The sequence below is a fragment of the Coregonus lavaretus genome (genome assembly GCF_964263955.1).
Source record: "Coregonus lavaretus genome assembly, chromosome: 3".
Classification (NCBI taxonomy): Eukaryota; Metazoa; Chordata; class Actinopteri; order Salmoniformes; family Salmonidae; genus Coregonus; species Coregonus lavaretus.
In genome coordinates, this window is record NC_139990.1 from 67,396,189 (window position 1) to 67,411,537 (window position 15,349).

The following is a 15,349-nucleotide window of genomic DNA, read 5'->3' on the forward strand; positions in this document are numbered from 1 at the left end:
ACAAAGACACTCCTCTCCACCATACTGAGCACCACCTAACCCAAACTCTTACCCTACCCCTTACCCTAAACCGGGTTCATATCCAAACCCCAACCCTACCCTCCCCATACACTGATACATCATTTACATTTTAGCCATTTAGCAGACGCTCTTATCCAGAGCGACTTACAGTCACACTCTTTCCCTTCCTTGAGCCCACCTCCATCTTTGTTCATGTTTTTGTTTAGTCTGATGTTGTTTTGTTTTGATTCCTGTTTTATGTTTCATTTCTACAATTGTAAAGTGACTTTGGATCCTTGAAAAGCGCTATATAAGTCCCATGTATTATTATTATTATTACGTTACATGTTACACATTTTTAATACCGGTATATCGTTTTACCAAACACATTTCACAGAACATGATTTTGTGGTTACATTGTTTCAAAATAAACATTCTGGTTTTGGTAGGCTGGACACGAGAGCAACGAGAATGGCCTTAACCTAGTCTCTTCAAGTCAGACAATTGTTTCTGAAAAACGACCTATACCTACAACTATGTGAAAGACTGGAAATCAAGGCTAGTCATAACCCAGAATGGTGTATATTCTCTCACTGAGAGAGAAGGGTTGGGTTGGGCAGAAGCTCTGCTGCAGAGCCTGCAGGGTCCTGGGATGGTCTAATGTAATATTCAAATGTTGCCTTGGTCTGATGCTGCAGTGCCCTGCTGGCTGTCGTAAACCTGTCCGCTCTCATATCCGTCCATATTGACTCACACATTCTCAGCTCTGCTCGGGGCGTTGTGGAAAAAACGATGAATATGCACGCACATGTGTGTTTGTGTGTGTGTGTACGTTCTGACACATATGTACACAGACACATGAACATATGGATATATACATATACACTGAGTGTACAAAACATTAGGAACACCTGCTCTTTCCATGACAGACTGACCAGGTGAAAGCTATGATCCCTTATTGATGTCACCTGTTAAAGCCACTTCAATCAGTGTAGATGAAGGGGAGGACACAGGTTAAATAATTATGTTTAAGCCTTGAGACAATTGAGACATGGATTGTGTGTGTGCCATTCAGACAGTGAATTGGCAAGACACATTTTTAAGTGCCTTTGAACGGGGTATGGTAGTAGGTGCCAGGCGCACCAGTTTGAGTTTGTCAAGAACTGCAGCCCTCTGGGTTTTTCACACTCAACAGTATCCTGTGTGTATCAAGAATGATCCACCACCAAAAGGACATCCAGCCAACTTGACACAACTGTGGGAAGCATTGGAGTCAACATGGGCCAGCATCCCTGTGGAACGCTTTCAACACCTTGTAGAGTCCATGCCCTGACGAATTGAGGCTGTTCTGAAGGCAAAAGGGGGTGCAACTCAATATTAGGAAGGTGTTCCTAATGTTTTGTACACTCAGTGAATGCGTGTCTGTGTGTGTTCTTGAGATTGTGATAGAGAGAGAGACTTTCTAATTGATGATATCAGAAGCTCATGTTTTCTGAAAAAAATATCCAGAGGAGTGGTAATATACAGCTCATATCAAAACTGACCTTGGAGCAGGCGCGACTGATGTAAGCTGTCTCCCCCTCATACTTGGCCATGAGGATGAAGTCATAACTCCAGCAGATGTTCCTAAGCGAGCCCATCATGACAACAAGGGGGTCAACGAGGCCCTCTAGTGGATATTAGTAAGATTCAACGTCTCAACATCAAGTTGGCTGGAAAACTTTGCGCATAGAGATCGCTGAAAAAAATTATCACTATTTTAATCTCCAAATCTTTGGGGGCAGAAAAAATACACACCCATATATCCCAAGATTTAGAGTGAGAGTCCAATACTTTCAAGTGCCAAATTACATGGAATAGAATGTGATGTGATGTATACAGGGCTACAATAGCGCTCAGCACTTCTTAGCCTACCTCCCGCTTTAAACTTCAAAGTCTAAGCTCCCTCCCTCATCTCTGTAGGTATACCAGATGTGGCCTTATAGCAGAATAGCTGAGTGAGCACACCTCTCACGGTACTGAGGAAAGAGTTATGGGTCGCCCCTGCCACCTTGTCATCCCCAGATAGAAGCTCCAGAGCTTATGCGACAGGGCCTTCTCCAGGGTTGCTCCAACTCTCTGTAACTCCCTCTTCCAGCCATCCCTCCAGCCATCAGTTCATCACCATCGCCCCTGCAGCTAGAGGTCTGCCTGGAGCACTAACTGAACAGAGGAACACCTTGGAAATCAAAAAATTACGGTATCCATATTAGGAACTTCCTCAATTGTCAGACCAAACTCCATCAGTTCTCAGACCAAACTCTCTTAGTACTCAGACCAAATCTCCTTCCTAATATGGATGCTGTACAGGTCTGACTGACAAAACATAGCCATGCTTCAGCAATCACAATGGAATTTATTAAAACGTGAGAAAAGTGCCACAAAAAGGCCTTGCAATATTTCATTTTCAGTCAGGCCTCAAACATCTGAAACTTGTTTGCACAGTTTTGATATACAGCACAATATATGGTCTTCCTCAGCAAATTGAGTCCCCCACTGTTAGGTCCTAGGTTTGAGTTTTTGAGAATGAGCTGTAAATGTATACTTCATTTGATCTCTTGCAAGGTACAGATCTGATGATCATTTAATATTACTACACACTCTATAGCTCATAATATAACTTAACTAGAAAGCTTCAGTCTTTGTTATTCTTTGAGTTCATGCAGAGATGTGAAGAGATGTAAACAGTAGTATAAAGACACTTCTGAAGTCACAGCTGAGAAATGTAGCCTGCTTGTGCAGGTAGTGCCATCTTCAGGTAGAAATATGCAAGTGCACCTATTCACATTGACATTTATTGGATTTAGGAAGGCAGTATTAATAAACCAGTAACAACGATTGGCATTTGAACTGTATTGGATTAGAGAATGCCCTTTTTGGGCCATATTTGAGAAACCACACCACAGTACTTCTCTTAATTTAAATCGCTTAACTTCTTAATCGTGTGCATGATGTGTGGTTGTGAATAAATGTTTGTGTATATGTGTGTCAGAGAGAGAGAGAGAGAGAGAGAGAGAGAGATAGAGAGAGAGCGAGAGAGAGAGAGAGAGAGAGAGAGAGAGAGAGAAGAATAGATGTGTATGAGATTAGAAATGGGGGTGTTGAATAGAGTCTCTAATAGCTGTATAACATGCTGCAGTGAAGGGCAGAGCCAATGGGCGTGAGACACACCTCTCATTCTGCAAACAAATTAATGCCAGAAAGCATTGTCTTGTATAACCTGCATTTCCAGTTACCCAGTCAGTACAGTGCAGTATTTAGATAGCTCTTGCTATAAAGCACAAGGAAACGATAATTTACATTCTTGGTTTCAGTAAAACGAAAAAGGAGGGCTAAACAACATACAGACATTTCCCCAAGCTGTCCCAATTTGTGCTCTGCTGACAGACAATGATCACTCCTCATACACCTTAGCACTAATGCTAACCTAGGCTACCATATTATCATGCAACTCTTTGTTATAATACAGTAGTTTAGCTGCTGGCCCCGAGCCAACATATAATCAGCCACACTGTATATGTATACTGAACAAAAATATAAACGCAACATGCAACAATTTCAACTATTTTACTGAGTTACAGTTCATGTAAGGAAATCAGTCAATTGAAATAAATTCATTAGGCCCTAATCTGGATTTCACAATCCCGAAGGTGAAGAAGCCGGATGTGGATGTCCTTGGCTGGCGTGGTTACACGTGCTTTGCGGTTGTGAGGCTGGTTGGACGTACTGCCAAATTCTCTAAAGCGACATTGGAGGCGGCTTATGGTAGAGAAATGAACATTAAATTCTCTGGCAACAACTCTGGTGGACATTCATGCAGTCAGCATGCCAATTGCACGCTCCCTTGAGACATCTGTGGCATTGTGTTGTGTGGCAAAACTGCACATTTTAGTGGCCTTTTATTGTCCCCAGCACAAGGTTCATCTGTGAAGTAATGATGATCATACTGTTTAATCAGCTTCTTGATATGCCACACATGTCAGGTGGATGGATTATCTTGGAAAAGGAGAAATGCTCAAAATTTGAGATAAATAAGCTTTTTGTACGTATTAACAATTTCTAGGATATTTGATTTCAGCTCATGAAACATGGGACCAACACTTTACATGTTGTGTTTATATTTTTGTTCAGTATACATTAGATAGGCTCTGTGGTCATGGGAAAAATACCAGGCCTCTATTACTCTCTAAGAACAATCTCTGAGAACCTTAATGTGATTTGACCTTTGCAGTTTGGGAAATGATATTCACTGATATGCTAATGTTTATATAACTGAATATAATATAACAGATATAATAGGTTAATGAGGAAATGTATTCTACATTGGAAGAATAACTCTGACTCTTAAGAGCCAATTCTAACTTCCTAAATTAATGTCAATGGGAGACTAAGTGAAAATTCTAAAGTGGAAATTAGGATACATTCCTCTGAAATGCACTGAAGTGTAGACTGTTGTTTGAGCATCTCTACAAATCAAAATTGTTATCGCCACAGTCTATGTTCGTTTCATGCTGTCACAATATTATGGTGACTGACATTCTACTAGACATGTTGTCAGGGCTTGTCAGTGAGCACAGTGCTTACATTAGGAGACAGTGACAATGTGGCATGACATGACAGCATTTGTTTTTCGAATTGAACACAGTCTAAGGGTTCATGATTACTAGGCTGCATGTTGTGGATAGGATGAGACAGTACCAGTCTGCTAGCCTGGTTAAACCAGTTTGAATGCTACGCTCACCATTGTTTAACTTGAGCACAGCGTTCAGTTTGGTTTAACCAGGCTAGCGGTTTGCCAGGGATCTTGTGGTTTGCCACTAATGAAAAGGTCTGTTGACGTAGCCCGGTCAAAATCACACTAGTGCTTAGACGGTAGATGGTATCTAAGCATGATCTCATCAGGCCATGTGGAGGAAATAAAGCAGGCAACACAATGAATACAGTATTGTTGTTATTATTTCATCAGGCTTTACAAAACAGCACACTGTCTACTCAAGGTTACGATTATTATGATTTTTTAGTTGCTGACCTGTTTTCAATGATGTAGGCGTAGGGCACAGGCTATTTGTATGAGTACAGTGTGCATTTATTTGTTTGTGTCGAAGTGTGTGAGTTGTTTGTTTTTTAATGAGTGTGTGAGCATGGTCCTACAGTGCTGTTTAGAATGAATGTTTTCCATATCGAGGCCACATACACCATGGGGGTATACAAACAGTGGCTTTGGTAGCTACAGAAATATGGTCTGAACATAGAGATAGAGGACACTAGAGCCCAAAAGCCTGTTTTAGCATGGGCAGCGCTGCAGGTTGATATAAAGTGTCGTCAACTTTGTTCCAAGGGCAGAAAGAATCTGATTGGTTTAGGGCAAAACAAATCCGATTGGTTTCTAAAAGGTCAATGGGCAGAGTTTAACAGATGCAACTTTTAAAAACATGGCCCGAGGTTTGAACTGAGAATCTTATAAATAAAACTTTGAGTTAAAAGTTGTAACGTTTTGAAATCATTATTGTGTTACAGTAGTCAGACAAATTTGACAATATCTCTAAGATACAACTGGTCTCCTGACTTGAAGCAAAGAGGGAAATGTAGCAAGCTAGCAGCAACATGCTAAGCTAAACAGAGCAAGCTAGCTAAACATTTAGCAACCTCTTAGCTACTTATGTTGAATTATTAGAGCTACCTAGCTAGATAGCTAGCTAGCAAGGTGTCAAATATATAAGTAAGTCAGCTAACATTTGCTTTATTGAAATGTTACGTTTAATAACCCAGGGGGGCAGCAACGTAAAATGCTAAGCTAAACAGGGCTAGTTGCCTAGCAGATAGCTATACTAACGTTGAGTCATAAAATAGAGCTTGAGGACATTCACCATTTTGAAGAAGTCAACTGGGTGGGACTTCCTATGGGTTAATGAAGGATCACATAATTCCATCTAGGTCACCAGGAGGGATCAGCCAATTAATTATACTCGTAAGCAAACATTCCTTAACTGCGGGTGGCAGTAAATCGCCAACCTTGGCTTTATACCTGTTCAAACAACACACTCCAGGTGGCAGTATGCACCCTTTCAGTTTGTTTGCTAACTCATAGAAGTAGTAGTAGTAGAAGAAGAAAATGGACTACTTCAAAATGGAGATGGCCTCAATGGCGCTGCCATCCTCTCACAGACGCCATAATGGGACAGGTACAATGATGCGATGTCTATCTAAGTCTATGGGTCTGAATCATATGGTCTGTCCCACCTGTTTTTCTTCTATTGAAACATGCTGGAAATTACACCCAGTCCCCATCTGCAGGTTGAAGTGCTGCCTGGGTGTAATTGGCTTGTTTTGTTCCACATTATGTGGTTGGAGGAGAAGACATGGTGACCTGTTTACTCCATGAAGAGAGGGGCAAAAAATAGACACTTCAAAGCTATCATGTGACCCCAAAAATGGTTGCACACTAAACTGGCTAAAGTGACAACCCTTAAAAACGATGACTCATTTATAAATGTATATACTCTAATATAAATTGGGTTCAAGTATGATGGCACCTCTTTACTACAAAGCCATGAGTTCTTTGGTTTTGGTAACCTGAAAAGGGAAGGGAATGCTTTCTTTTAGTGAAGTTTGTTTTGCAATTCGTGTGATGTTTGTGACAACATTTTGTTTAGTGGGTTAGGGTTGTAAAACAAGGTTCAAAGGAACAACATTTCATCCGAACAGACATCAAACAATCATATTTTTCTTGGGGTTGGCTTGGTTCCAATGCACATTAGATTTCAGAATTGAGCCCTGAGGCCTTTGGGTTCATGTGCCCTTTCAAACACATGATGTACATATCTGCACTAACCAAGCTGAAAAAAGATAAACCAAACATGTGTTTAACTTAAGCGTCCTGGGTAATTTGGTTCATATCCACGGACCACAACGACATGTCTCTTTTTATTTTCTCAAAGTGTTTGATGTAGTTTGGAGTCATGTTGTAGCAATTTCAGTCCTTGAAGCAAACATTGGCACCATGACCTTAGCCACAATAGAGAGGAGAGAGTAAATGTACACATTTATGTGTACAAATATAGTCCAGACTTGCCAAAATTTTGGCTTCGCTCTCCATGATTGAAATGAGGGCAAACTTAATGGACTTTCCAAACTATGCAAATGAGAGCATCATGCCATGACTGAAGCCACAGCGCGTTGCATAAGGGTCATTCCATTTCATTTCAATCACTTTTTGACCACACCGCTTTTGATTTGAACTAAACTTTCCATATGTATTTGCCCATGGTGAAGTGGTCAGAAAGTGACATTTTGGACCTGAATGCTAAAACATTTAGGGGATGGAGGTGCTCAAAGTTGACCCATTTTGCATACCCCACCCTACCATGAGACATCCATGTCTTCATCACTGGAAAAGATAAACGGTTGAGTTTAATATCAAGCTTACAAACAGTATTGTCAAACTATTTAATAATTTCTTTTTTTTACATTTATGGTAAATTATCTAAAAACGCATCAACTCGATTTTTTAAATGTTCGCATATGTTGTATTTTAGACCCTATTTTACATAATCTGAGGTGTTTGAGTTGTGCCCGCCATCGGTTGAGACACAGCATACTCTTGAATACAGGGTGGGTGTCATTTCAATCATAGAAATATAATTCATAGAATGGACATATCCCTTCAAACCAATGCAATTTAGCTGGTACACCATTGACATTTAAATAACAATTTTAACTCCCAATTACTACCACAAAGATGGTCTCCGGTCCACCCACCATCGTATTTGAACTTAATAAATGAAAATGCATTTTCTGTAATCAATATTTCTATGATTTGAATAGATTCCCAATGGAAGATTGACAGTATAATTTAAAACAACTAATATTCACATTCAAGTCAACAACTCTCTCTGATGTGTGGACCTCCAACCATCTTTGTGCTACCATCTGAAAGTTGAATTTTTAAATGTATTCCTATTGTGATACATTTCTAAGCCAAAACATGACACTCACCCTGAATTTAAGAGCATGCTGTGTCTAAACCTATGGCTGGCACAACACAAACATTTCAGATTATGTAAAATAGGTTTACACATTTTTTGATAATTTACATCTAAGGATAAAAGTTTTATTCAAGAAATTATAAAATAGTTGGACAACCCTGTTTGTAAGCTTTGAAATATCATATCAAACTCAATCGTTTATAATTTCCAGAGATGAAGACATGAATGTCTCATGGGTCAACTTTGACCACCTCTATCTCCTAAATGTTTTGGCATTCGGGTCCAAAAAGTTACTTTCTGAACACTTCTAAAATATGTATAAAACGTTTTCTTCAAATCAAAAGGGGTGCAGTCAAAAAGTGATTGAAATCGAATGGAACGACCCATAAAAGTAAGTTGGGCCATTTATATAACTGTTCATATCCAGACAAATAGATTTCAGATGGGGGAAATCAATTTCAATTAACTTTCTCCTGGCCTTAAAATGTGTATATTGCCTGACTTGTATCGTACGCTTTATCTCAAGCAAATGAGAAAAATCTATTGTGCAATATCGCTTGAAGAAGTCATTTATAAAATAGGCACAGCAAACCTCTGTGTGTGTGTGTATATCTCACTATAATGCTGCACAGAGTGCAAGGGTACATGCACTTGGTTTCCCATGCCAACGTGTGTGCCCAAACCCCAAGGGCATGAAGTGCAGCAACACAGGCATTTGATTGGTATTAATCATTTACATTTTAGTCATTTAGCAGACGCTCTTAGCCAGAGCGACTTACATGAATGCATACATGTATTTTTTGTTTTATTTTGTTTTATTTTTTTCATACTGGCCCCCCGTGGGATACGAACCCACATCCCTTCCGGCCAAATCCTCCCCTACCTTGGACGACGCTGGACCAATTGTGCACGCCCATGGGTCTCCCGGTCGCGGCCGGCTGCGACAGAGCCTGGACTCGAACCAGGATCTCTAGTGGCACAGCTAGCACTGCGATGCAGTGCCTTAGACCACTGGAGTACATCATAACTTATTCATGCAGATATTATCTCTGTGGTAGGCTGCATACAGGTGCTGGCAGGTCAAAATGTTTTGGCTGTACTCGTAAAAAAAAACACAGCCATTTCCATATAACACATATTTGATATTGAAGGGATGGTGAAACGTTTTTGGTTGGACACACACAAAAACACACCTATTTCCATAACACAATTTTGATATTGAATTGAAAATCATTTTAAAGAGAAGACTCCAGTTGGGTATCTTTCAAATCAATGCATTTACAACAATATATTCTCACCCTAGAGGTACATTTTGAATTAGCCCACATTGAAGACTTAAATAACATGGAGTTTATGGCGCAATCAATTCCAACAGATGACAGAAACTAGGCTAGCCATAGCTTTGTTCTGCCCTGCAATGCAGGTAGATCAGCAATAGCAGTGCACGCCCTCAAGTCACCTGAGACAGAATGTGAAGCGCGCGACACAACTGCCCACTAGGCCTACACAGACTATTGAACAGGACTCTTAGCAAAAAGGAACAAATACATTTAGCCATATATGCGAATTTAAAGATACATTTTCCCAAGTCCTCTCACGCACCTCCTCTCCAACAGATGTCACTGTGGTCGAAAATAAAAAGGGCTCCCTCCCAATTCTCCTCCCTCAAACCTGCGCGAAAGGGTCTGCGTTTTGAAGGTTGTATTTATCTCGCTAACATCACACTACAGGAGTACATTTGCGGAGTGATAACATTAGAAGTCACTGTTGGAGAGATGTTGGAGCTAAAAAAGGATTGATGGAGCCACAAACACATCCTCATACTGACTGAGTTCAAAGAAGGTCTTGTCCTGTCGGGACAGGGTACGCCGCATACACGGATGCAAATACATGGAATGGAGTTGAAATATCTCGGATCTCCCACAAATGCAACGTGACAGTTCTAAACGTTTCATTCAAGGTCAATATTGGACTTCGATCAGCTGTAACCGCTGTCATTATCGAGGATATTTCTCTTCTTGTGGAACAGGAATTGTATGAGCAGCATATTTTTACCCGTCGGCCGTGAGCAATGACATCTTTCGCGGAAGAGATTAACCTACGCTGTCAGTATCTGAAACAAGATATCGGACCAAGTTGTCAATTCAAATATGTGGGATTTATTTAGGAGAGGACATGTAACTAGCTAACTAACATAGCACTGTAGCCGTGTCTTGAGCTCTCGATGTCCGGTAGGATAGCTAGCTCGTGCACCTTCGACGTTTCCTACTTTCAATAATGTTGTTAGCCAGCTTGCTACCTGGAACTGCGGCACCCATCTCAAATAGCTAACTAAAGTTGGCTAGCTAGCCAGCCAATTGTCAAAAATTGATATTTTGTATGTCCTTTGGAAAACCAGTTGCTAGTGAGGAAAGTGTGTTTGTTACACGCAAACTTTACACGATTTCAAGCTCACTTTAAGTTATAAAAACGAATTTCAACATGTCTGTTCGGGTAGCTTTACAGTCACCCACTGGCTCCAGAAGTTTTCTGGAGCGGGGACTCCTACTTCTGGTGATATTGATATTTCTGGAGGGCACCGTACTGACGCTTGGAGCTGCCAGTTCACCGGACATCAGCGCTCGGGATAACGCTGGAGGACTCCATGACCACCAAGGGATAGAAGGCAGCTACGACCGTACTAACTACACCTACACAAAAAAGGCCTTCCCTGTCCTGTCTCTAGATTACCATCACATACAGGTGCCTTTCGAGATCTCGTTATGGGTGCTGCTGGCCTCTTTAATGAAATTAGGTGAGTAATACTGTCATATGTTATTTGAGCTAAATTTGGTTTGAGGTTCACTTTGTTTTATTTTCATAGCCTTACCAGTTGATTGAGGTGAGCAAACCATTGATTTCTATTTCAATTCAGTGTTATCAAGAGGATGTCTTGCCTGATACTCAGAGTTCATACCCTTTGAACCCCAATCAAATGTTAAAGTTCTAAGAAAATAGGGTTTGTTCCCTAGCAGGGATTATGAGATGGGAAAATACTACAACATTGACTGGGCAGAGTAATGTCAATAGGTGATTATGGAGTGGTAGTCCATAATGTGACACTCCCTTGTACTCTGCATAAAGATGTTACAGGATTAAGTGACTCAGGTATTGGTTGGACTTGTTTTCCTGTATTCTGTATAGTAAGTGATCTTCCTGGGAATGATGGCCGTACACTTAGGTCATGTTTTGAAGTGGAAGGTGCAATCAGTGCTCCTTGACACTTACCATAATGATGTGATGCATGACTAAGCAAGTTTTATGCTGCACTTTTGAGCATAGGCTAGACTGAAATCATTGCAATTTCTCATCAAGTGGACATCTTTGACCACACTGTTCCTGTTGAAAGCTGTTTTGTTGACACAGGATGTTTGGCAATGGAAACACGAGACACGCACCCACACTTTTCCTCAGCTCACTGGTTGTGGTCCCCTCGCTGCTCTCTGTCTTTCTCCTTGCTGCAATCATTTCATCTTGCACTGCATCTTCAGTTTCCTCAGCTCCTTTACTTGGTTATTGCTCTTCTTACAGTGCTCCTTCCATCTCCACTCCCTCATTCTTATCATGACACTCCTCTTTCCTTCTCGCTCTCCTCTCTCTCACCCTCTCATCTCCCACTCCCTTCCCTCTCTCTGCTTCTCCTTTTCGTGTATGCAGTGTGCTCTCCTCATGCCCCTGCACTGTCCCCTGCTGCCGTTTGCTAAGAGCCAGCAGCCTGCCAGCCTGTGGCCAGGCCAGAGAGGGACTGTCCCACTTACCCACTGTCCTAGCGGAAGATGGGGAGAGCGCCCAGCTGGGTGCAGTGGTTTGGAGGAGAGGGGAGTGAGGATGAGGCAAGGTGAAGGTCAAGAGGGAGAAAGAAGATGGGGTGGAAAATAGGAAATTGTAGATGTGATGGAAGTGCGAGAAAGAGACAGAGGGGAAATAGGTAGAAGGGAGAATGCAGGAGCGCAAAGAAAGGAGGAGGGAGGCAGATGTGAAAGATGAAGTGAGAGAGAGAGAGAGAGAGAGAGAGAGAAACATGAACAGCAGTGGTGACCTTCAGCTTCTGATTATGCTGAAACTCCTGTGTTTATAATCTGCTGTGGCAGCTACACTGCTCAGCCCCAGTGTCCTGCCTGTGTCCTGCTCAGATCTCATTCTTTCTTTTTTTTTAAGCCTAAAGCTGCATCCATTTTCTATTGAAAAGTTATTTTGCTGTCCTGTCAGACTGGCTGTGCTTGCCCTGGTCATTTTCTCCAAGACTTCCTTCATTTGATAAGAAGGCCCTAAAATCAATATGCCTTATTCCCCTAAGAATTGGCTCTTCCTATGTGTCTATAGCCTTGGGATAGATATGATTATTGTAGCAGAGAGTGTGGTGAGAGGGAGATCTTCAGATTATTAAATGTTCTAGCAAGTGTGCCAACACTGATTAGGCCTAAAGAGTGCAGACCATATTGACGGATAGCAATGTATTGGCCTAGCTACACTTAACATTCAAGTGTTGAAAACAAACATTGTTCACATGAGTTGTGGCCCACATTCAGGACTAGCCTGTGCTTTTACCTCAGCAATCTTTACTGTACATCGGAAGACGTGTATTAGACTTGGCCTAGATCTCGCTCGTAAACTCTGTCTAACCATTAACAGTGGGAATGTGTGTTAACAAGCTATTAACCCATTGCTATAAATGACCCTGTTTCACATTTGAATGTGTAATGCATCAAAGCACATGTAGTTTGGCGTTCAGTTCAACTACTAGACGATAGGCACAGAAGGCAATTTATATGCTAGCTAGAACCCTGCGTCTCCGAAGGGTCATGGTGGTAGTAGTATACAACACTAATAAGGATAGGATAGGCTAATCAAAGCCAGGAATGTAGGTTGTTAACATTTACATGCAGTAGGGTTGATATGATTAGGCCTCTATCTGAAGAGTTAGGCTGAAGACTAGACTACATTGGTAGGTCTGCATGGTTTTGCAGCTCAATTAGGTCTACTCCTACAGTATGTTTAGGCAACAGGTGACCAGGTAGGTACAATAACCTCTTTTACAATATGCCTGGCTACGGGGCTGTAGTGGAACAGGTTGAGAGCTTCAAGTTCCTTGGTGTCCACATCACCAACGAACTATCATGGTCCAAACACACCAAGACAGTCGTGAAGAGGGCACGACAAAGCCTATTCCCCCTCAGGAGACTGAAAAGATTTGGCATGGGTCCTCAGATCCTCAAAAAATTATACAGCTGCACCATCGAGAGCATCCTGACTGGTTGCATCACCGCCTGGTATGGCAACTGCTTGGCCTCCGACCGCAAGGCACTACAGAGGGTAGTGCGTACGGCCCAGTACATCACTGGGGCCAAGCTTCCTGCCATCCAGGACCTCTATACCAGGCGGTGTCAGAGGAAGGCCCTCAAAATTGTCAAAGACTCCAGCCACCCTAGTCATAGACTGTTCTCTCTGCTACTGCACGGCAAGCGGTACCGGAGTGCCAAGTCTAGGTCCAAAAGACTTCTCAACAGCTTCTACCCCCAAGCCATAAGACTCCTGAACAGCTAATCATGGCTACCCGGACTATTTGCACTGCCCCCCCACCCCATGCTTTTTACGCTGCTGCTACTCTGTTAATTATTTATGCATAGTCACTTTAACTCTACCCACATGTACATATTACCTCAACTACCTCAACTAGCCGGTGCCCCCGCACATTGACTCTGCAACGGTACCCCCCTGTATATATAGCCTCCCTACTGTTATTTTATTTTACTTCTGCTCTTTTTTTTCTCAACACTTTTTTTGTTGTTGTTTTATTTTTTATTTTTTACTTTTTTTGTTAAAAATAAATGCACTGTTGGTTAAGGGCTGTAAGTAAGCATTTCACTGTAATGTCTGCACCTGTTGTATTCGGCGCATGTGACCAATACAATTTCATTTGATTTGGCGACTCAAGTTTGTCATGCCATGTTTGCATTACAAATGGTGGTAACTTAAACTAAAATGGAATGCGGCAGCGCCCTGTTCTGTTCTCCTGAGAGCCCAAGTCCTACCCACCCACATTATGGGCCGTTGGTCTAATCAGTGGTCAATATTTGTCATGGGGTAAACCAACTGCCACCTGGAGGTGCTTGAATGGAAACTGAAGAAAATAAATGGAGAGAGTCCGTGCTAAGCTCTTTTCCACTTGGCTCACTCTTACAACACTCACTCACAATGCATAAGATTGCATAGTTGTCCCTTCAATGCACCTTTGACTCAATTAGGGCTGACCCCATTTAGTCGACTGGTCGAATGTTTGGAGGATAGGCTGTTGGTCGACCAAGATTTTTTTTTGTAGAGCAGTGGCAAATATATTTAAAAAAAAAATATGGCACACAAGACACGTCTGATTCACTCCTGTCTGAGTGGACTAATCCATTGCGGGGGTTGGCACACAAGTATCACCAGTAGTATATTTACAATGTTTGTTTGGTTACGGTAACTTCTGTTAATGCATTCAATATATTATTATTATTATTACAGTCTTACCATTATCATTGTAGGAGTGATACTATTTCTGGTTGTCTTAACTCACCATCACTGTCGAGCTTCTCAAATATTTGTTTTCTTCGCCTCAAACAGCAAGTAAACAAAGTCTGTTTTTACATCCATTGAGGATGACAATAGTTCCTCAACATAGCCTATTTGAAAAATCTTTCCAGCTCTCTCCATTTCGATAACCAATCAGTGTGAAAGGGAAAAATGTCATGCTCTGATCTGGTGGAAACATTATAAAATAGGCCTACCTGATCACTTCTTATCCCTTGCGCAAAATCTAATCAAATCAAATTTGTCACATGCTCCAAATACAACCGATGTAAACCTTACTGTGAAATGCTTACTTACAAGCCTTTAACCAACAATGCAATTTTAAGAGAAATAAGTGTTAAGAAAATAGCCTACAGCTGTCTCTGTCTGTTTGGAGCTCACTGGCACGGGAAACTCTGAGGACCCAGAATATTTATACCATGTTGCAATTTTTTTTTTCACCGGCCCGGAGAATTTCCAAAAAGCCCTGTTTGTTTCTTTTCAAGAGTTTATACTTTGAGTCCTGTTAGATTTTGTTTCCACCACAAATGGTTCACTGAAAGATCAAGGCACTCCTTAAGAGGCCGTTATCTACAGTAAACATACAACTGAGATGGATGATAACCTGAGAGGGGGACCGCACAACTGTCAGTTGGTGCACTGTTCCACATACTGTAACAGTGCACAATGGAGATATTGTACATTACATTTTAGTCATTTAGCAGACGCTCTTATCC

At 41.5% G+C, this 15,349-nt stretch overlaps 1 protein-coding gene across 1 annotated transcript in view; it reads left to right on the plus strand.

The window, feature by feature from the left end:
- The first annotated feature begins 9,695 nt into the window (after positions 1-9,695).
- LOC311127072 (Na(+)/H(+) exchanger beta-like) overlaps positions 9,696-15,349 on the plus strand; it is a 34,234-nt gene continuing 28,580 nt past the window's right edge. Inside the window, exon 1 of the mRNA XM_084158821.1 lies at positions 9,696-10,818. Within this exon, the coding sequence (XP_084014947.1) occupies positions 10,506-10,818 (313 nt within the window). The 5' untranslated portion in view covers positions 9,696-10,505. The remainder of the gene's footprint in view (positions 10,819-15,349) is intronic.